General features: G+C 32.9%; 1 protein-coding gene across 1 annotated transcript; it reads left to right on the top strand.

Moving 5' to 3' along the window:
• Window positions 1–1,233: 1,233 nt before the first annotated feature.
• On the top strand, window positions 1,234–2,755 carry LOC145578151 (protein FAR1-RELATED SEQUENCE 5-like). The gene is made up of 4 exons (XM_081635528.1): window positions 1,234–1,258; window positions 1,307–1,727; window positions 1,820–2,200; window positions 2,386–2,755. The coding sequence occupies exons 1-4, from the start codon at window positions 1,234–1,236 to the stop codon at window positions 2,753–2,755; spliced, it is 1,197 nt and encodes a 398-aa protein (XP_081491654.1).
• The last annotated feature ends 20,689 nt before the right edge of the window (window positions 2,756–23,444 follow it).

Genomic DNA, 23,444 nt, shown 5'->3' with positions numbered 1-23,444 from the left:
TTTTCTTGTTTTGCATACTTGTTCGCAATTTGAACTTTTTTGAACTTTTTAAAAGAATATAATAGCCCTTATCATAATTTAAACTTATGTATAGTACACTTAAGTAATCTATTATGGATATAAACCAAATAAGTTTAATTTTAAAATAATAAACTTTTAAGATAATTATTATATATAAAAAAAAAAAAAACAGTCGAATATTTCATTTCAATTCAGCTTAGCTCCAATCAGTTTAGTCCAGCTCTTAATTTCCTTATCTCAAAAACAATTCATTTCAGCTCTATTTAGTTAGACTCTAATTAATTCAGTTCATTTTAGCCCCAATCAATTCAGTTCAGTTTAGTTCAGTTTCAATCAGTCCAGTTCAATACCCCCTCCGTTCCCTTTTGTTCTTGAGCTTTGGAATTATACGCGGTTATTAAGAAATTGTGTAAATTTGAGGTAAATTGTCATAAATTCAATCATTAAAGGCACAATTGTAGCGAAAACTCTACATTCACACTTGGTGTGTAAGAGCATTTTACACACTACCAATAAATTATTGACAACTCAGCTGGTCCTACACAAAAGAAGAGGGAAGGCAAAATAATGGGAGGGAAAACTGAGCGGTAGTTTGTCTGGGCTATTGGCGGTATTTCGTTGTTCTAAGGCGGGAATATTGTGAGAGAGCGCCAAAGTGATTATGGAGCCCACTTAATTTCGTCATCGTTGTCCTTCAATCTATTTTATTGCTGCCATTGACATAGCTAGCAAGTTAGCATGCAAATAATTTTCTACATAGTATTCAACATCTATACTAATGTAAGTATAATATCAATTCTTCCCCACTTCTGCAATCTGATTTCGTTGTTAATAATTGAAGAATCCGATATTTTCCCCATTAATTGTTGACTTCCCCTTTATTGTGAAGGGTTATATTTCCATTATCATTGTAATTGTAGACGGTTATAACGACTTGATGTTTAAATGTCCAATTAAGTTATTTGCAGTCGAGCTCGTGATTCTTTCGGGATTGTGGTAGATCGAATGTTTGTCTTTCAATTCCAACTTGTGATGGCTGTTTCAGGAGTTCGTTAAAAGTTATAGAATTACTTAAAATTTCACATCCCCTGTTCTAATATATTATATAACATTTTTAAATTTACAGTATTACTTTGTTAATGTATGTGTCATTTGTAATTTTCTAGTATCAAATTGTTTATTATGTAATTGTATTGCGTATTGTTTCAGTAAATGGAAAGCGAAGGCCAATTATCTGGTGAAGCTGTAAACATTGAACACGATGTGTTGGATGAGATGAACTAAGGCGTTGAGAATGACGACAATATAATTCCTGATCTTAATGAAGAGGCAGAGGAAAATGCTAGTTCGTCATCTAAAGGTGATGATGTTCCTGTTAACCAAACTAATAGCAGTGTAGACGATGACAACACTGTAGTTGCTGCCATTGTCCCAGCTGTTGGGATGTTATTTCAATCCGGTGAAGAATTTTCCCAATGCTGCCATAAGTACGCTTATGAGAAAGGATTTGAATTTTATGTTAGAACAGATACATTGATGAAGGAGTACAAAGTAGCAGACGTTAATTGTAGAGGCGTTGGGGAAAAGGAGCCGAAGTACCATATGATGTCCCGTATTAGAATGGATTGTAATCTTAGTGTCAAAGATAGGAGCAAAAATGTAGAGCATAAACGCAAAAAAAAAAGAAATCTTGTACAGAATGTAAGGTATATGTTGATGGAAGAATGTCAGGGGGATGGTTTGTAATCACACAATGTGTGTTGGATCACAATCATCCTCTTTTGCCGGATTGTACAAGGCGTATGGTGAACTATAGAGGTATAGAAGACGGTAGTTATGAGAGAATGGCACTAAACGATGCTGCTGGGATCTCTTTGGGTAAGAGCTTTAATTCGTTCGTTATTGAGAAAGGAGGACATTCGAAATTGTCGTTCACCAAGCAAGATATGATAAATGCAGTGCACGTTCAACGCCGACTTATCTTATTTCAAGGGGATGCACTTGCCGTAGAACAACATTTTACAAAGATGACTGAAGAAGATCCTAATTTGTATAGTGTTATTCAACAAGATAAAGAAGGAAAACTTCTAAATGTTTTTTGGGCTGATGGTAGGGGTCGTGCAATGTACCGAGATTTTGGTGATATTGTCTCGTTTGATACAACATTCTTATGTAACAGGTATAATGACGTTGCATAAACACATTATATTTTATTTACAGAATCATTTATTTTTAACCTGAAACATTTATCTAATCATGTATTTTTTTACAGAATCATATATTTGTAAGATGAATCATTTATTTTTTTTTACAGAATCATTTATGTGTAACATAAATCATTTATCTTCTAAATTAATGTTGTAGGTACAAAATGCCATTTGCTCCATTTGTAGGCTGCAGTCATCATGGGTCTAATATACATTTTGCAGCTGCCTTAATCAGTCATGAGGATTCCGAGTCGTTCGAATGGGTATTTAGACACTTTGTTGAATGTATGGGCCAACCCCCTAAAGGAATATTGACTGACCAGTGTAAGGCTATAGGGAAGGCAGTGGAAACTGTGTTTCAAGATGTGCCGCATAGGCTGTGTTTATTTCACATTAAGCAAAACGCTGCAAGGAACTTGGGTAAGTTACCGAGATGGAAGGATATAGAGGCAGATTTGGATCATGTTGTTCACGATAATTTTAGCATTGAAGAGTTTGAGGATGCATGGAAGGCAATGGTTATATAGTACAAGTTACAAAAGAACACTTGGTTAAGTGACGCATATGCTAATAGGCATCGGTGGGCGCCTGGCTATTGGCGTGGGCTCTTTTGGGCTGACATGTCATCAACACAACGTAGTGAAAGCACGAACCGTGGTGTAAAAGTGTACGTTAATTTGAATACTGGGCTGATACAATTCATGAATCAATTTAATGTGTATTGTGGTGGCTTAGTGGAAAGGGAAAAGGACCTAAATTACCAAACAAAGCGTAATCCATTTTTCTATGACAACACTGTAGTAGCCGAGGTGGTGTTTAGCAAGGCTTACACTAATGAGAAGTTTTTGGAGGTGAGGGACGAAGTGATAGGCCTAAAGCACACCAATATAGTTAAAACAGGTAACATAGGGTCAATGAATTTGTATGATGCAGACGAGAAGATCCCCAAACCAGTATGGAAAGCAACGAGGCGGACGTTTAAGGTTTCTGTTGATAAGGAAAAAGGCGAATTTAGTTGCAGCTGCAAGCTGTTTGAGTTTAGGGGTATCTTGTGCCGGCACATTATCAAGGTGATTCATACTGAAGATATCGAGTGCATCCCAGAGAAGTACATTTTGAATCGATGGAGGAAGGATCTCGTTAGGGATTACGAGGGCATAAAGGTGTCTTATTACGACTCTAAGGATTCAGCTAACGTAGCTCAGAAAGATGAAATTCAAAGGAGGCACAAATACCTTTCAACGTTAGCAATGCACAATGATGAGACACTCTCAATGTATTATGAAGCAACTAACAAAGTTCGTACTGCTCTTGAAGATGTTATTGGTATTCGTAGGACTGATGAAGTGGATGGTTTTGATTGGAGTCACCCATCCATGAATAGAGTTTTTGGCCGGCGTAGGATAAGGCCTAAGGAGAATAATCAAAGGCATCTTGAAAGTGTGGCAAAGCCTGTGGGTGAAGGTCAAATTAAGAATCCAGTTGACAAACGAGGCACTGGAAGGGCTCCTACGAAGAGAAATAAACATCCAACCGAAAAACGGAGTCGTAAAAAGAAGAAGAAAAGCGTAAGTCTCATGTTGTGTTAAAATTGTTTTTTTTTATACCAAAAAAAATAACTATTATTTCCAGTGTCTATGTTGTAACAATATCTTTGTGTAATTTGCTTTAACCCAACTTTTCAAAATTGTGTATTGTTATAGGTTTATGATGACGATGAAGAAATTGGATCAGAAGAGCTTGATGGTGGCAATATTAATGGGAATGGCAATTATGTGGATACATCAGTGTATTACGGTTTTCAACCACAATTTTACAATGGGAACTATTTCCCTAATTTTGGTCCCGGTGCTAGTGGTGCATTTCAACCTGGTGGATATACATCTAGTCAGACTAGACCCGTTAATTATGGTCAAGTGGGTGCATCCATGAACGTGCAAGGTAGTGCAAGGGGTGAGGCAAGTTCAGATTTCAACACCATGCACCACCAATTACAGCCTAGTAGCTCTAATCGTACTAATAGTAATCTTGGATTGAATCCTTTGTTTTATATATGAATATATTAAGTATTGTTATCAATTCGAAAGGATCAAGTGGATGTATCGTACATTGTTGTCTATTTATCAACAAACTTGTGTTTTTGTTTATTTGAATATGTTCACATAAATAATTATCTGATGACAAGAAATATGTTGTTATTATTTTTTGTTTCAATAATTCAAGGTCGTTGTATTTGGTTTACCACTGATAATAAATTTTAAGAATGTTTACCACTTAGAAAATTAAAAACTTAGAGTTCACCAAAGAGAATTTCTCTTTTTTTTTTTTAAAAAAAAAAAAAACTAAAGCGAAACTGGTTATAGAGGAATCGAAACCAGGACCAAGAAGTACAAGTTTCTCAATCACCACTTACTCGCCAACTGGGACATGGGTATCAGCACGCCATAATATTTGCACTACATATAATTATTCTAATATATGGAACCAGTTGTAGTATTAAAATATACGGGCCTACATGATACAGCGAATACGATGTTGCCTATTATGAGCCAATTAAAAATTATCCAATATAAAGGTTTGGGCGTTATGAAGTATGTTGAGTTAAGGGATTTTTTTTTTATTTTTTTAAATCAATAGATTTTTCTCAATTTTAAATCTTTGTCAATATTTTAATTTTATGAACAAAGAAGTTTGTTAATTTGAAATTGTTATAGTCTTTTTAAATTTTTAAAGTAGAGTAAGTGTACTTGTGCAATGCACCTGATATGTGTTTTACGTATTGATATTCCAAAAATTTTATTTCCAAAAAAGGAAAAGATATTTGCGTGTCGAAAAGATATTCCCAACTGTGACTAACATCGTTAATAAAATTTCATTATGTTAAAATAATTAAGGAAAAGACTATATACCCCATTTAAATATCTAATGTCTTGAATTGCGTGTCGAAAATTATTCGTTTAAAGTATTGGGAGTGAAGTTAGTCCTTAAGGATCCAAATTAACCTCCAAATTAACAAAAAAATAACGTAAAAATCGCATATGCCAGTCAAATATTGTCTCGATTTGCGTGTCATTACTTTTTTTGTGATAGTTTTTGTTCGATTAAGGTTTTAGGGGTCATTTGACTCATTAAGAGTCTAAATCGAACTCAAAATTGTCAAAAAATTATCGAAAATGACTCGTTTTGCGTGTCATGACAAAAAAATAAGAAATATCATGACGTGCAAAATGAGATATTTTCGTTAATCTTTTGCCAATTTCCAGTTTGATTTAGACCCATAAAGGGTCAGAAACTCAAAATGACCCTTAAAACCTAAACCGAACAATTATTATCACAAAAAAAATACCGCACGGAAATAGAGACATTTTTTGACACGCATATGAGACATTTGCGTTATTTTTTTTTGCTAATTTCGAGGTTAATTTGGATCCTTAAGAACTAACTTGACTTTCAAAACTTTAACCGAACAATTTTCAACACGCCGCAAGTCGAGACATCAGAAGTTTATAAGGGGTATTATAGTCTTTTTCTTAATCATTTTAACTTATGAAATACTTTTTAACGGTGCTAGTCACGGCTGAGAAAAAGACCAAACCACGGGTGTACCATTGGAAAGACATAAATTTAAGAGTGTATCAATGGGAAAAGTCAAAATCACAGGTTTACCAATGGGAATTTCCCTAAAAAATTTCACCAAATTCCATATTTGGCGTGCCACACTGTGTCGCTGAGTTATTTGTTTAGTGGTTGCTTAGTCTGTCAAGGGTTACTTGGTTAAATAAAGGGTTACTCGGTTTTAAAAAATAATACAAAAAGGAATAAAAGAAAATAAAATTAGAAGAAAAAAAGAGATCGAAAATGAGAGTGTATGAGAATTAAGGATTGTGGTTTTGGAGAAACCTCATTAATTTACTCTGTAAATATATATTAGGTTCAAAAAAATAATGCAAATTTTGTAAATAACTTTAGAAAGTAACAATGTGTACAACTAATAATTCACGTTGGATTAATTGTAGTGTTGTTGTTTTTTTTTTTTTTCGGTGTGGGAATCATATTTTGTCCTATACGTTCTACTAGGGATTGTTGCTTAATTAATAATATATTTAACCTTTCAATAACCTTACCCTCCAATGTGAAGTGTGAAGGGGCTTCCATCGGATTTCACCGGTTTTAAGCCTCAATCTTTAATTTTTCTCAATTTTTAATTTTATGTCTTAGGTTATAGTAAAGTCACCCTCGAAAGAAAGGGGTTATCTCCTTCGAAGGACGAGTCGATTTCGATCTCCAACGAAATGCGATTTTTTTTGGACTCCTTCGAAAGGGAAAGTGTAATTTTGGTAAAATTTGGTCTGTGGTTGTGTGGGGCTACTACTAATCATGGCTCGGATTCGGGTTATGGAACTAACAAAAGTATTTCTTTTGGTCAAAAGAATGTGAAGTAGCGACGGATCCATTGAAAAAGTTGTATGAGACAATGAACCAAGAAAGTACCGAGTTGTTATATTTATGTACTTGATTTCTTAGCCATTCACCGATTAATTATTGTTCTATTTTTTTAAAAATTGTCTTCATCGGTAATTATTTTGTTTCAAACAAAATGAAATAATATAAATTAAAAAAAATAATAAATAAATTTTGATTATTTTCCCAATTATTATTTTAAAAAGGGTGGTTCTTTGGTTTTCACTATTCCCTACAAAACTAGGGTAGATGACTACAATAGAACCTAATAGTCTATTTAAAGAACCCAAATTATTCAACTAATTGTTCAACCATTAACCTCCGATTCTCCATACACCCCTTCGCCTTCTATTTCCTTTTCAAAACACTAACCTACCTCATCACCTAAAATGAATAACAAAGATGGAGCTTCATCATCAAAATCTCCTTATGAGTTGCAGTTGCTCGGTTTGCAACACTATCTGTCATATCTTCAAGGGCGTTATGTTGAGGCTTGCCAGCAAAGGAAGGAGGCAGAAAAAAGGCAAGTTGAATTGCAAATCCTAATAGAACAATTAAAAACCGTTATTACAAGGAAAACTTCTGAAAATCAACAGGAAAATTCTGGCGCTGCAGCAACAACATCGAGGACCAAACCAAATTGAGGTTGTGGAGGATGAAGACTTGATTGTGGGTGTCTAGGGTTTCATTGGATTGTGTTTATGAAGTCATGCAATCTTCTTATCGTTTTATTAAATATGGACCTTTTATGGATTACCAGTGTCTGTGTTTTCTCCGTTTTGGGCTTTTGTATCCTTTTTTTTAGAAAATTGTGTTAATGATCTTGAAGATGTTATCCTTAACAAATTTATTGGTATTGTTCTATTGAATCGTCTTCTATTAGTTTTATTTGAATTAAATTTATTTATTATGTTTTGCTATTTTAAATGATATTTTGATACTGTAAAATAAATTATGAGGGGGTTGCGTTTTATTTACCCAGACATTGCAGGGTGAAATTGTTACATATCAATTATAATTCGGCAAATAGAATATTTAAATATGTTAAATGTATTTGTTTAAGCAATGGTTATAACAACAATCATACTGAACTAAAATCATGTAAATTACTCTGTTATTTTATTTCAAAACGTTACAAGGACTCTAAACAACTACAATTAAAAGTACTAAAATCATGTAAATTACTACAAATGGACGCCAAACCAATATCCAAGGCCTGCGCCTATGCCTCCATGAGTTTGTCTTAAATAGCGTTTCCCACATTCATAGCAGCGTCTTCTCCAACTGACTTGATGTTGACATGTTACACACCCGCTCATTTCCTCAAAAGTGTTGTGTTGACATGAGTCTTTTGTAACTGGCTTACAACAATATTTTTCAAACTGGCTCCAGTTGATGTTTTTGTTCTCGTTGATCCGTTTTCCAGTAGTTTCCTTCCATTCTTTGTTTAACGACTGAAATTTCAATAGATATTCAATCTCGTTAATTTTCGGATATATATGCCCCCTAAAAATCACCTCCCATTGACCGAAATGGTCGTGGTTTGGATAATATTCTCCCATGGATTGTAGCTTATAAGTAATTGTAAAAGCTACGTGAATAAAAGGAATTGGGATATATTATTCCAGTTTATAGTCTTTATTTTTTGTACATATCGAGGTAAATGGTTCCCCAATGGTTAATTTCCCTTCTTAAGTACTTTTGGAGGGAAAAAACAGTAAGAGCTTTCACATTTCCCTCCTAATTTTTCCTCTACACATATTCCTGTGTTACCTAATATGACTACAACATTTTAAGTACAACCAACTAAGTTCAAGCATTTTCAATGGAGCATTCACATAAAAGGGTTTTAGCTCCACAAGTAGAGTTATATGACTTTGGCAAATGGGAGGAAATATTTGAGGATCACATCTTGCCAAAGATACCAGAAATTGGATACCTTTTAAAATTCCAGGCTGTAAACAAGAGGATGTTACGTGTTATAGGGCTAAGGATTAACAAGAATGAAGATATTGATTGGAGTCAGCTTGAGACGGTCATCAGTAGGCCTCATCTCGGGTGTATGATTAAGCATAAGAATTTTTTGGAATTCGAGAGTTGTCGCGATTGTTCGTGGAGAACTGAATGTCGCAAGTGCACTTTCCGAAATGCTGTTAAGTTTTTAAGTGACACTCACGGTGGTCACATTCGGGAAAACAATGAGTCTTGGGAGTGGAGGGATGCGTTGATCCTGGAGGGTAGGTTTAGGAATCACCCATATACTGATGAGTTACTAGAAGACATTGACCCCACGGATTATCCATTCATGTAGGAATTCGATTATGTAATGTTGCAAAATATTACCATTATAGGTGCAACACTATAAGTGCACTACCATTTATGCTAATGTAGCAATCCACTAGCGCTATAAATGCACTCTACTAGCACTACAAGTGCACTACTATCCATTCATGTATTAGTTCGATTATGTACTGTACTTTGTTTTCAAATCATAATGAAATTTATGTGCTTTTTATGCTATCATATAATCACAGCAGTTGAAGTTATGTTTGTTGTTTTATATCTCTCGAACAAAACCCCACGTATAGTGTGATTCCCTTAAATTTATTATGATTCTGTAAATTCGGAAATGATCTTGTTTACAAAACACACTTAAAGTTCAAGCACAAAGGGAAACTTAAAAGGAACAACATACAACATAGTGCACATATATATTTTATTTTTAGAAAGATATGATCCCAATCAGCCAATAAATCATGGTCGGGGTACTAAGGCTCGGTTTCAGTTTGATCATTGTTGTTCATGATGATAAGATAATGGGGATTTTTAGGAAGGAAAGGGATAAGTAAGTCATGGGGTTAAGATTGTATGTTAATGTGTACAACATATAGTACCATACCATTACATATGACCTTTAAAAAAATTACTGAAATTAGGGGAAAAAAAAAACAAGAAAAGCAATTATTACATGAAAACCAACACGCAAACTATATTATATCATAGGGGAAGACAATTAAAAAAATAGGCTAAGCAAATCACAGTAATATAAGGACCAAGTGTCATGAATATCTGTTGGTGATTTGTAATTTTATTTTAAATGGTTATTTGTGATTTTGTATTAAATATTTTTTTTATATTTTGTTTTTTTGTTTTGCTATGGCAGAAATGGAGAGGACACTTAGTTGATAAGATTATGAAATTAAAAAATGTTAATTATTGTGGATAGAGTGGGCAAATTTCTGGCCACAAAAAAAAAAAATAAAGAATCTGACAAAAGATTTTCTACATAGCAGACCTTATGTTCCGTTGGACAAAAATAATGATTACTTTTATTAAAAAATATTATAGGATTTATTAACAATATATATAATAGAAAGATGAAAATAAACACTAAACGTTCAAGCATGCATAATTACCCTTAATTGTTTAATTTACAGAAGCAAATGTACATTACTTATTAAATTTTATACTCCTTCATTAGTCATTTAGTTGTTTCCTTCTTATTATAAATATTTTTTTGATGGTTGTTACATAAGATTTATATACTCGATTTTATGTGATATGTTTCAGTGGTCTTTTTTATGTAAAAAAATTGCATCATGTAAAATAAATATTTATGTAAAACGATTTATATGACCATGTACACTTCTTAAAAGGATAAAGAATATTACAAGAACCGTTCGATAAAATTATAACAAGGGATACACAGTTTTAGTTGTGTTTATTTCCTAATGATGGATTATAACATAAAACCTACACAATATTATAACTAGAGACCCGTTGTTATGTATTCTTGAGCTCCTTGTTCAATGTAGCTACCGCACATTTGGTTAGCTCAATGTTTCTAATACCGAGTTTAAAATGAATTAAATTACAAAAAAGATTATCTTACCTCCTAATTAAAATATTATAATCCTTGTTACCCTTGTTTTTTTCAACAAAATATACTAGTAACTCTTTTTCTAATTGTGGCTAGATATGTACATTTTTCTGTATTTTGTAATATTTTGAAGTCAATATAATTAGTACTTCAACAAAATGTTGGAATAGTGAAATAAAATATCAAGTAAAAAATGGTATTGTGAAGGATGTTAAAAATACTTAAATCCAAGAACAACACATTTAAAATCTTAGTGTATTATTAATCTAGAAATTCAAAGTGGGATATTGAGTTAAAAGTATGTCTTCTTTTTTTCCCCTATACGTATGTTAAATATTGAGGTGAGTAGTCTTTACTATAGGGGTAAATAAAAATAAACCTAGCCTATTAACCTTATTCCAAAAAATTTTGCTGATTCCCAATGCATGCAATTAAAAAAAAGATTTCCCACTCAGTTATCGTTACTTTCAAGGTTAAAATATTAAAAAATTAAGGGAGAGGGTCTTTAGAATTGAACCGTTAGTCAACGTTAGCACTGTTGATATTATGTAATCAAAATCCTTTATTTAGGTGTTTTTTCCAATTTCAGATATGATACCTTTTACTTCTTTATTGCATGCACAAAAAAAAAAATTAAAAACCTTTCCCCTTCCTTCTCTAATTATTAAAAAATCTGAGAATTGTTTAATAAAAAATGGATACTCAAGGTTCTTCAAAAAAACAAAAAATGGAAACTCAAGAGGAAGAGAAACCCTATTACCCTGATCATGATAAATTTGGGGCTTGGGAAACAATCTTTGCTGAGCATATTTTCCCAAAGATTGATGGGATATTTTACTTACTGAATTTGCTACCGCTAAACTCAGATTGGAACAACATAGTGAGTGAAAGGATTTATGCCAACGAGGATGTGGATTGGTCACAACTCGAGAGGCTTTGTTGTAAGAATATATATGATACTCCTTGCGGCGGCCATGTCAACCTCGACAACATGTTCAACTGTGAGCACTGCAACTGGACTGTACCATGGAGATTAGAAGCTTTTGACAAGGGTTCTTCCTACCTTGTTCAATCTTATGGTGGCATGAGGAAGAGAAGAATTTATGATGCATGGGAGTACAAGCAATGGTTTGGACACAAAAAGTGATGTACTCGGTGTTTCATAAATCTTTTGGATATAATTATTAAAATTACTGTCTTAGCTAGCTATATCTGTAATGAATCTTGTATGGGATGTTTTTTATTTTGATGGAATCTGGTATGTGATGTTTATGAAGGACTTTATGTAAAATATAAGGCATTTTAATTAGTGATATTTCATCTCATAATAACTTTTTTTAATCATTGTTTAATTTGTAAGGTCATTTTCGTTTTTATGGAATCAGTATAATAGACGAATTGGTTGCATATTGTATATCCTAAAAAGAGTGCATAACAGCATACAACGCTCTGATACATAAATTGGAGCACAATAACGGATAAAATCCTAATTTAGAAATTATACAAACACCCAACAAATTACTATTCGGTAGACAGATCAATAAAATCGATTCTCTTGATGCGCTTGGAGGACATCTCTTCATCAAGATCTATTGGTTCAACCTTCACAATTCGGTCATCAACATCAGCAAGTGAGATTAGCCGTATCCCTTTGTTGTTAATTGGTATAGCCCCAGCAACGCCTTTGTGAATCATGTAGTTAAAGCGCTCCTCCTGAAACATTTGCTCAATAAATGGGTCATGCCCACCAACACTTACTAACTTTCCCGTATCCAAAGGTCCTATGTGGTACAAGACATTTCGCATGAATAGTCGAAAGCTGTGTTGATCTTTCACTCTGTGAATCTGACTTTGCTCTAGCTCTGTGGGTGCTGGAAAAAATCAATACATGCATGCAACCATCAATATAAATAGCACAACAATGTTAATTTAACTGAAGAACCATTTTCGACTACAAGAAATCGATTAGTTACCTGTGCATCTATTCCGCTTAGCCATTTATATTTTATCGTGAAATACAATGTACAAATCAATCTGGAGTAACAAGTTGTAGTGTTTTTTATTAGAGTATTTGTGCTCTTTGGATATAGATATGAGGTACACTAATGTTTCATTTATAGAGATTTTAATTCCCGCCACAAGTTAGTAATAGAAAATCTTATTTGGCGGGGGAGTTTACATTAGATAGACATTTTCACTTGAATTTGGTACCAAAACTTACTTAATATCGGGTCAGTATCTTAAACGAATTTATAGTATCAAATATGATTTATAGGAATCATTTACTTATTGTTTTTTTTTAGAATCCGCAACGTATTTGACAGTACACGTGGACAGTTGTGATTGGACAAACAAACGGTGCAGTACAGTGGTATTTTGTCCCCTTTCAATTTTGAATTATTAATTAATAAAAAGGTTTAAGTGGGTATTTGCAAATAAAAATTGTATATGGACCCCTTATACAATCAACTTTTTTTTTTGTGGAAAAAATAGAAAGGTTATGCAAAAGCGTTACGATTTATTTTAAAATTTAGAAGGCGTATTTACTTAATAAATTTGCAATGTGTGTGATATCGTATCGTGAACTGTAGTTTAAAGTGTATAGATATACTTAAAATTTTGATATGTCAAAATTAAAATTGGGAGGACATATGCTTCGACGTAAGGGTAAATGAACTAGACTCGCTGTAACAGGACTATTGAAAATGGAAATGAATTGAACGTAGCTGATTGTTGACCCGGAAAATGGGTCATTTGGGTCGGGTAAGGGTCGGGGCATTTCGGGTTGGGTCAAGTTCGGGTCAAAAGATTATCAGGTCAAGTTCGTGTCGGGTTAGGTAGTTTCGGGTTAGTAGTTGATTTTAGATTGCCTGATAATCGGGTCGGGTCGGGTTTCGGGTCAACAATTATGGTCTAGTTCGGGTCCGGTCAAGTATGGGTTGGGTCAATGATCGGGTTCATTTTTCCGGGTCAACTTCGGGTCGGGTTAACTTATTGTGGAGTCATATTCGGGTGATTCATTGGGTTAAATTCAACTCTGTACATATATTTATTAATTTGTTGACGAAAAACTCACTATATTTATTAATGCTATTTTTGTCATGGATTATAGTAATTGTTTGACTTTAATTAACTTTTTTTTGTGTGTGTGTGTGTTTAGATCTTCAGGCTAAGAATCACTTTCACGATCTCCTGAAACTAAAAAGAACTAATTGAGTTATACCTCACTCTCTTATTGATCTTAGTTTAAATACGTACTCTTATTATCATTGTCATTGTTGTAATAATTTCTTTGAGTTATTCTTGTACTTCCTTCGTCCCAAATTACTGTTAACTCGGGTCGGGTTAATTTGGGTTTTGGGTCAACTTTGGACTCAATGGTTTCGGGTCGATTACGGGTCAAGGGTTGGGTTATCAGGTCTGGGTCAGGATTGCCAGGTCTAGCTAATTATAGCTGAAATGAGTTGTTTAGATAAAAGCGGTAAGGGTTCCCGTCATTTGTAAATGAACAGAAATCCTATTCAATCGAAACCAAGTTCTCTAATCGGAGAAGTTCCCAAATTTCAACGGGGTCAGTTTGGATTTTCGGATTATCGACGTTTATTTATGTGGAATCGTAATGAGATGCTCTAAACAGTTGAATCATCGGCTAGGTTCTGAACTGAAACAGCTATACCGAATGGACACCCTCGGAACTAAATAGGATTGAACTTAACTTGATTTAATTAAAGCGAAAAATAAAAATAGAAAGAAAGTCTGACTATTCAGCAAAGCTTAGTAATTTATGTTATAATCGAGGTAACAATATCCATACATTGGTTCCCCAATGGTTATCATCTACTTTACATTTAAATAAATTAAATTTTAAGATATATTTGAATTACCAAATTTAGGTTAAAGTGTAATGCCAAATTAAAAAAGTGATATACTTATGTGACCAAAGTTAAATAATTAATTATAATAAAGGTTTATAATTCAACTTTTTAGATAAAATTTTATGTAAAAATAAAATGGTTATTTTGTGCATCGCATGTTGTTTAGAAAATATGATTATTATTGACCTTTTAAAAATTATGTGGTGTGATTTAACTGATATATTCTTTTTTTAATTTAAAAAAAAAACATTCATGAGGATTAATATTGACCTTTATAAGATAATTTACGGTCCAATTATTTAATAGTGACTTTTATCACAAACTTATTTTGATAAACATTACATGATGATATATAATTTAAAATTATGGTACCCTTAACGATTTGAGATCTTGTTTTAGAAGAATTGCTCCCAAATGAATATGAATTACTTCGCATAATAGAGTGGGTAATAAGATTTTTTCATCTTGTGATAAAAGGTCATCATTATGTGCGACTTTTGATGGGAGTGTAGGCTGACATTGGTTGACCAATTGTTTTCATTTGCTTGTAACAAATATTAATCTTTTTAATTTTTTTTTTACATTATTTTGTATTTTAAACTTGATTGCATTACATTTTCGTGATTAGTTAAGCCTGTAGACTTAATTGTACATAAGGTAAAATTTTGTGATTGATACACGAAACAGAGCTACAAGTTTAATCAATCAAAAAATGAAATAGTTAAACATGCTTCAAATTATAAATTCTTATGCATAAAATTAAAATTTCCCATAACAAGCTCAATAAAACTTTCTATAATTATCACATAACATAATAAACATTTAATTATCATCTACTTTAGTTAGAGGGCTACAGTCGTGTTCTTGTTATGCTTAGTGTTTAGCATCTTCATCCATGGCCTAGCATTATCCTCAACGTGAAGAAACAACACACCATGGTGTTTAGTGTAACAATACTTTGCCTTCTTGAACATGTTTTTCCTCCATATTCCAAACCAAGCACATTCTTTACAATCCATTAAGTCCTCAACGTTGTTGTGGACTACAATGCATGAATTATCGCTCTTACAATAAATCTTCTCCAATTCACTCCAATTTACATTATGATCTTCTTTGATTCGCAAGCCAGCTTGTTGTTGCCAATATTTGTTGATCATCTGAGTTAGATGATGAATTAGAATACGTAAATATGTTTCAAAAGTAGGAAACTCTAGGGTTATAAATATATATGCAAGTCCCTTCCAAAAAGTAAATTTTAAACTATTTTTTAAATATATCCTCATTGGTAACTGAACAATTTTAGGTTTTTCAAATATTTGATAATATATGATGCATGAGGTTTGCTAGCCCTTGAACAAATTTTGAGAATTTTAAAACACTTCTAATTTAATAGTTCATATAAATTTATATTACATGTAACACAAAATAACGAAAACATAATCAATGACACATAATAACGCTTAGGTAAATAGATAAAACACTAAAAACAAACTAATACACTAATACTGTATTTTGCACACAAATAAGTTGTAGTAGTGCATGAACATCATCTAGAACTATAATAAAAACCGATTTGTCCGAAGTACTCCTTGTAGGTATTGATGTATGGACGCCTAATCCCACGTTGAGGTCCTCGTTCATATCTGAAGTTAGGTTCATGCATGTGCTGCCATTCCCAATTAGCCCTGTAGGGGGTGTCGTGCACAAAGAATGGAATAAGTCTACCCCATTCCCTACAAGTCAACATGACTTTGGATAGGGTTCTCTCAGACATACATCCCCATATTTTTTCTATTAAGTCTTGATTCTTCCATAAGCAAATGTCTGCCGGATCAAGAGGTTCAATAACATGAGAATTGCACAATTGAAAGTATAAACCTCTAGGCAACTGTCTCCTCCACTTAGGGTCAATGGCGAGCTCCAAAACCCACTTCACACAAGAGCATTGTGTAGTTTCAGAATGAGGGTATGAACTTTCCATCAATTCCTTTTTAAATTCATCGGTTTCGAATTCCATCCTGTACCAAGTCTGGAAATTGGGAATTAATCAAATGCTCTCTAATGGAAAGACACAGTACACACATGTAACTTAATTACTCGGATATGAACAAAATTACAACATTTAAGTGTAACAAATAATTTCTAGTATCCAGACCTATTTTAAAGTTTTTAATAGAAGTACAACTTTAAGTCATTAAGTAAAGTCAATATTGGGAAAAGATAAAGAAATCAATATTTATACCGATTTCCTCCAATCGAGGAGAGCTTGGGTGCCGGTCTGGTTCTCATTAATGTCGTCAATCTGAAAGTTTATTAAAATTTAAAAAATGAATAAAATAATTTAATAGATTTAGGGGATAAATTGATAAAATAATATACTAGTATCTGTGTTAGTAGAGTGAATACTGATTAAAATAATCATTTTAACTTTTATTTTTTTTAAATTCACCCAATTCCATTAAATATTTACAAGTTAAGTTTAAAAAAAAAACATAATCAGTAAATTTCATTCATATAAGTATATTAAAATTATTTGTCACAGGTTGTTTCTATTTTCGAACTATGTAATTTTAAGACAAAGAATCACATCACCTTTTGGCGCTTATATAAATTTGATGATGATCCATCGTCTTCATCGCACTCTAAGGGACGTTTCCCTTTACGATCAACATCCTACCACAACAAGTAAGAGTGAAATGATGAACAATAAACAATCACATCAACTTAATTACCCAAAAATTAAATAATAGAAAATCGGATTTTTGTAAAAGATATTTGTTCATAATAAAACTCTAGTTACTAAAAAATATCCAAATTACAAAGAATTGCACAAAACCTCTTCAATTCCATTTCCGTCGCCGATGTTCTTTGGTTGTTGTGTATTTGGTGCCTAAATTCATTTAAAAGGACACCAATAATATGTTAAGAATATATGGCACCACCATATCTACACATGATGAACAAAATTAAGGGAAGACATTAACAATAACATCAACTTACACCCTCAGCGACGGAGACGTTATCTACATCTGAAATTTCTGTGATTTTAACCATGTTGAAGGAAGTAAATGTTTGAGTTTTTGCGGGAGCGGATTATATTTTGTGAGTTTATTTTTGTTTTTTTTTTGGTAAATGGAATTCTTAAATAGAAAGTGACGGTTTATAACTTCCTTTGTCAAGATGTATGGGTGAAATGAGTGGGTAGTTTTTTAAGTTTGTGATGAAATAACTTCTAAAGTAGGAGTAGTGGGTTAATTTTTATTTTTTCGACTGATTAACTTTTTCTAAATTATGTAAGAATTTTTAAAAATAATTGTCCTTTTTTAAAAAAAAACCAAATTTTAAATCTTGAAAATCTAATGACAATTTGTATGTAACATTAAAATTATGGATTGAAAAAAAAAGTGGAATTATAAACTTTTTTAATACAAATGAATCTAGAGATGGAGTCAAATGTGTTGTGAATTGGGTAGTCAATCATGGATGGATGAGATTGAAAACAAAATTGGAATTCATTTATCTCATTTTCATGTGATGAGTTGAGTCTATTATGATTGAATCCGAATATTATAAAATCTCAATACCGGTTGAGTGTATTAAGTTTTAAGCCGTGTAAATAATACCTTTAATTACACAACATTAGTATACAATCTTCCTACCATATAACAATACATGGTTGACGGGTATACAATGATGATGTGTTATACCACGACAGTGTAATTGAATGCGATTACGGTCATGTTACCCGTTTTGGTAGAATATATACCCTAATAAAATTATAAATAATTAGGCAAGTCAGTTCCATGTGTTATTTGTGTCAACCGGGAACTTAAGATTACAGTAGCATATATAGATGAAATGATAAGTCTATCATAAAACCAAAACCTAGCCCTAACCACTGCACCCTTAACCTTAAACAATTAGGGTTGGAGATAAGCCGAGCATAGATGAGTACTACCTTTACAACCTTACACAATTAGGGTTGTAGTTAAGCCGAGCCTATATGAGTACTACCCAACAATTAGATTAGTACTACTTTCTCCATGTTCAAGTTTAGTCAACTTATTAGGTGAGTCCGAACACGATCCCGGGCTTTGAAGCAAGCCTAAGCATCTGCTCAAGGTCACCCGAATTAATTTCATATATGTATGCGAGTCGTTTATGAACTACTCTATTATTAACTGAGCGTTTCATGAACAAGCTTAGTGTATATATGTGTCATGAACATAGATATACCAGTTGTTCATGAAATAATCTGAACAATTAGGTGTAGAAGCTAAGAGACGCACATGATGTGTGCGTGTACAATATAATTATTATCCCAAGCTAGGGGTGTACATAATTCAGATAAAAACCGAAATCCAATCTAATCCAAACCGAATTATCAATTCGTATCGGATCCAAACTTTAAATCGGATCAGATCGGATTGAGATTTTTTGGAAATTCGGATTTTCGGATTGGATCGGATTGACCCTAATTGGATCCAATCCAAACCGAAAACCGAATTGTAAAATTAAGCTTGTATAAATATGGATTTCTGTAATATTTTGAAGTTTAGCTCAAATACTTACTACTACATAAAATAAATTAGAGAGACTTTGTATAAATTAATTAATGACTTGACATTGAACTATTTATTTTAATCATGATTTTGAAGACTTTTATTTATAGTAAAGCTTTATTTTTATAATTGTATTAGGCGCTAAAAATAATGTATTATCATTCGAATTTTCGGATTGGATCCAAATAACCGAATTTTAATTCGGTTTGGATCGGATTGGATCAAGAGAGAAATTCGGATCGGATCGGATTAGGTGTAGAAAAATTGCGTGTGCAACATAAGAAATTAATATGCATGGCGCGATTATCTTTTTCTTCCTAAAATATTATCTACCTTATTCTAATAAAAAAAAATTAAAGGGTGGTAAGTTTTTTAATTTTATTTGTTTATTATTTTTTTTTAAATGGTAGTTATATTTTTAAATTATGGTAGTTTTCTTTTGAAAATTAAAAAAGATGAAAGGGGTATTTTGGGAAGTGAAATTTATCAACCAAAACCCCTTTTCATTTATATATTACTATTGATAGATACAATTAGTGGGTTACTATTTAAAAAAAAATAATAATAATATTAGGATGGTAGTTTTCCTTAATACAAGGATGGCAGTTTTTTCTATTTTTATTTTATTTTGTGAGGGGAAGGATGGCAGTTTTTTTTAATTGAATAAAAAGAAGGTATTTTTTATTTAAAATATTGAAATTGTGAATAAAAAGAGTGGTTTATTACTTTAACGAACATGAACAAACTAAAACCGATATTGAACTAGAGTTGTTTATTTGTCTGGTCGGTTCATATACACCTCCGTCCATAAATGTTATAGATTCAAAGTTTTTAACAAATAATTTTGAATCAAATTTATTTTTACTAATACAAATGTTAATTTACTTCAATCATTAATGTAAATTAAAAATTTACAAGTATTAAAAAATTGGTGTCAAATAATTATTACAATTACGTAATAAAATGAATGTATCATAACATGTAAATAGTAATCAGGAATTTCTATACTTTAGTTAAAAATTAAAAGAATTAAAAAAAATGCAACAATTGGACCTCAGCAATCACAAACCGACAACCCTATACACCTAGTGCCTATACTTTTGCACTACTAGAAAACAGCTTAATTCCGACGGAACCGTTCCGACGGACAAGAAAATCCGTCGGAAAGTACGAAATTTCCGACGGAATTAAATTTCGTCGTAAATTTACGACGGATTTTTAATCCGTCGGAAATTATACCATTTACGACGGAAAATTCCGTCGTAAATGGTATAATTTCCGACGGAATTAAAATCCGTCGTAATATATGGGCTTTCCGACGGATATTTCCATAGGAAATTACTTTTTCCAACGGATTTTTAGTCCGTCGGAAATTTCCGACGGAATTTTCCGTCGGAATTTTTTTCTTTTTTTCTTTTTTTTTTAAAAAAAAATCAACCCTAGAATAACACTCCTCTCTTTTCCGCCTCTTCTCCTCCTTATCTTTCCTCTTCTCTCTCCTCCCCTTCTCTTTCTCTGAATCTCACTCCCCTTCTCTTTCAATTCGTTCTCACTCGTTCTCCTTCTTTCGTTCTCTGAATCTCACTCGTTCTCCTTCTCTATCTCTCCTCTACTCTACTTTCCCCTCAAATCTCCCACCATAGCCGCCATCAACAACGAACAACGAACAACACCAACATCAACAACACCATCGCCGGCATCAACATCAACAATAATATTCATCTATTTCGCCCTTACTCTCTCTCTCTTCATGCTTAAAACAAAGGTTTTTGGGTCAAATTCGACCATGAAAACTCTAGATCTAGAGTTTTTATGGTCGAATTTGGCCTCTTAAACCCAATTTCGAGGTTATGTGTGGTCTAATTAAGGTATGTATTTCGTTTTTTCAATTTTGATTTTATTTTGTTGTTTTATTGAAATTTTTTTTTACAATTTATGGTGGTGGTGGGTGGTGGCTGTTGGATGGAGACCGTATTTGTGGGTTGCGTTCGGATTTTAATTTTTTTGTTAATTTCTGGATTGTGATGATTTTTGGTGGTGGTTGTGGTGATTTTAGGTGGGTGGTGGGGTGGTAAATATGGTTAGGTGGCGGTGGTGGTTGTAGGTGGGTAGTGGGGTGGTGGATCTGGTGTAGGTGGCTGGTGGGTAGGGTTCTGGTGTGGGTGGTGATACGGTTGGTGGGGTTGGGTGTGGGTTAGGTGACTTGGTGAGTTGCTGGTTGTGTGAGGTGGGGGTAGGTGGTGAGGGGTGACGGCTTGCGGTGGCGGTGGCTGGTACAGCGTGGCGGTGGCTTTTTTTTTTTTTTTTTTAAAGCATTTTCCGACGGAAATTCCGTCGGGCATTTACGACGGAATTCAATTCCGTCGGAATTTTACGAGGGACTTTGCCGTGCTTGAAAATGTTCTCGGCGGACTGAAATCCGTCGGAAATTCCGTCGGAAAACCCATTTACGACGGAAATTCCGTCGGAAAAGGGTGTTTTTCCGACAACAACTTTTCCGACAACCGGTTACGACGGAATTCCGTCGCAAATGGGTTTTGCGACGGAAAACAAGGTGTTTCCGACGAAAAATTTCCGTCGCAATCAACCTGTTTTCTAGTAGTGTTGATTTGACAAGTCAGAGTTTTTCATGCAAAATATTTTTCGTTTTGGTTTGCCTTTTTTTTTAATTTTATACAAATAATTATGCTTACACGTTGTTTTAGGCGTCTTACAATTAATACCTTAAGATTCTCTAGATTTTCTTGTGTCATTAGCTTAATTCTATACTATTTAATTATTTAATCATTTATTTTTAGTCAATTGTATTTTTTTAATTTTTTTTTTAAAAAACGAAGTGTTATAATGTTTTTACTTAGTTATCACTTTATTGTTAAAAAAAATACTTTTAATATTCATAAATTCAAGCGTTTTTTTTTCTTTGTAATAGTTTCGTAATAGTTTTCTTTCATAGAAAAAGAAACATTAATTAATACAACACGTTACTCAATAAAAAAAACTAACCAATTAAAATATAAAGTAAATACTGTTTCCTAATTAAATTAAATAATGTATAATAATGGCTTATGAGAATAAATGATGGATTATTTTAAATGATTTAATATTAATTAACTGTCAAAAAATAAAAATTGCATATTAATTACCATGTAAAGCGGTTAAGATACATAATTCTATAACATAGATATTCTACCCGCCTTCGTTTCTTTTTCTCCATTTTCAATTAGAATTCAAACGTTTCTTCACATTTTCTCCTCAGTTATCCTCTGTAATCACTTCAAACTATTAGTTTAATTCTAAAACTTCAAAGTAACTGACTTCATCAACGACTCAACACACCATGGATGCGCCTGGAGAATCGTAAGTGTCTTAATTGTTTTGTAGACAAAATTTCATGCATTTAAATTATTCCCCGATTGTAGTAGAACTTTGATTCTGAAAATTGCAAGCTTAGTGTTGAACTCAAATTATAATTCAATTTGCAAATTAATAGGGTTTTCAAAGATTGTAGTTAATTGTACACTGGTTTATTGATTAGCGATTTACATAACTCAATTTGTTTAATTGGCGTTGCTATTGCATGTTGTTCTGACTGCTGTTGTTCGTGGGGGAAAAAATTATAATTATTAATTACATAGAATGCTTTAAAACCCTAACAGGATCGTCCACTGTGAATGCTTCACGCTTCGCTAATTAAATTGGTATTTTGTGTAAATTAATAATGAAAATTTATAAAAAAAAAAAAAAAAAAAAACTAGCTTTTCAGTAGATTAAATAACAAGCGTTTCCATGTTACTTTCATGTGGGTCTGAAGCAATCGAAAGGACGTTCTACACAACGATCCTGCGTTGAATAATTGGGTAGATGTCACTACTACGACATCAGTAATTGCGTCTGAGTCTGAGGTAACAATTTATAATTTGCTTGATATCTTAATGTTCTTAGAAGCGATGTTTTAACTGGAATAATTTGAGTAAATTGTCTACTTGACAGCATCAGATTGGAGCACCAAATGTTCCTGGTCCAGAACACAGCAAAGTTACAGAAGATGCACATAGCGCTGACCCTAATCCTGAAAGTGAAGTAAGTCCTGTGTTCCACCAAAGTACTTCGTATTTATATTTACAGTTGACTGCAATGTTTTGCAAGATTGATTAGTTCCTTTTGGATAAGAAGCAATGGTAATTGTTAATAGACACTAAGAAACCAAAAATGATACATTTTATGTAACACTCTAGCAACAATAATAAGTGTTTTCACCAATTCTGAAGACCTAGTGAAGTGTATATTTATATTTTGTCACATTTTGTGCAGACAAATGTTTCAGGGGAGGCAAGGTCACAGAAGGGTACTATCATGGATCATAGTAGTGAGACCCAAGACAAGGCAACAACGGGTTTGGTACTAAACCAATTACCGACTGGATCAGAGAGATCATCGA

This window comes from Chenopodium album, chromosome 2 (assembly GCF_948465745.1).
Source record: "Chenopodium album chromosome 2, dcCheAlbu1.1, whole genome shotgun sequence".
In the NCBI taxonomy this organism is placed as follows: domain Eukaryota; kingdom Viridiplantae; phylum Streptophyta; class Magnoliopsida; order Caryophyllales; family Amaranthaceae; genus Chenopodium; species Chenopodium album.
Note: the sequence above shows the minus strand (reverse complement) of the source record. Positions and strands in the feature narration are given on the sequence as shown.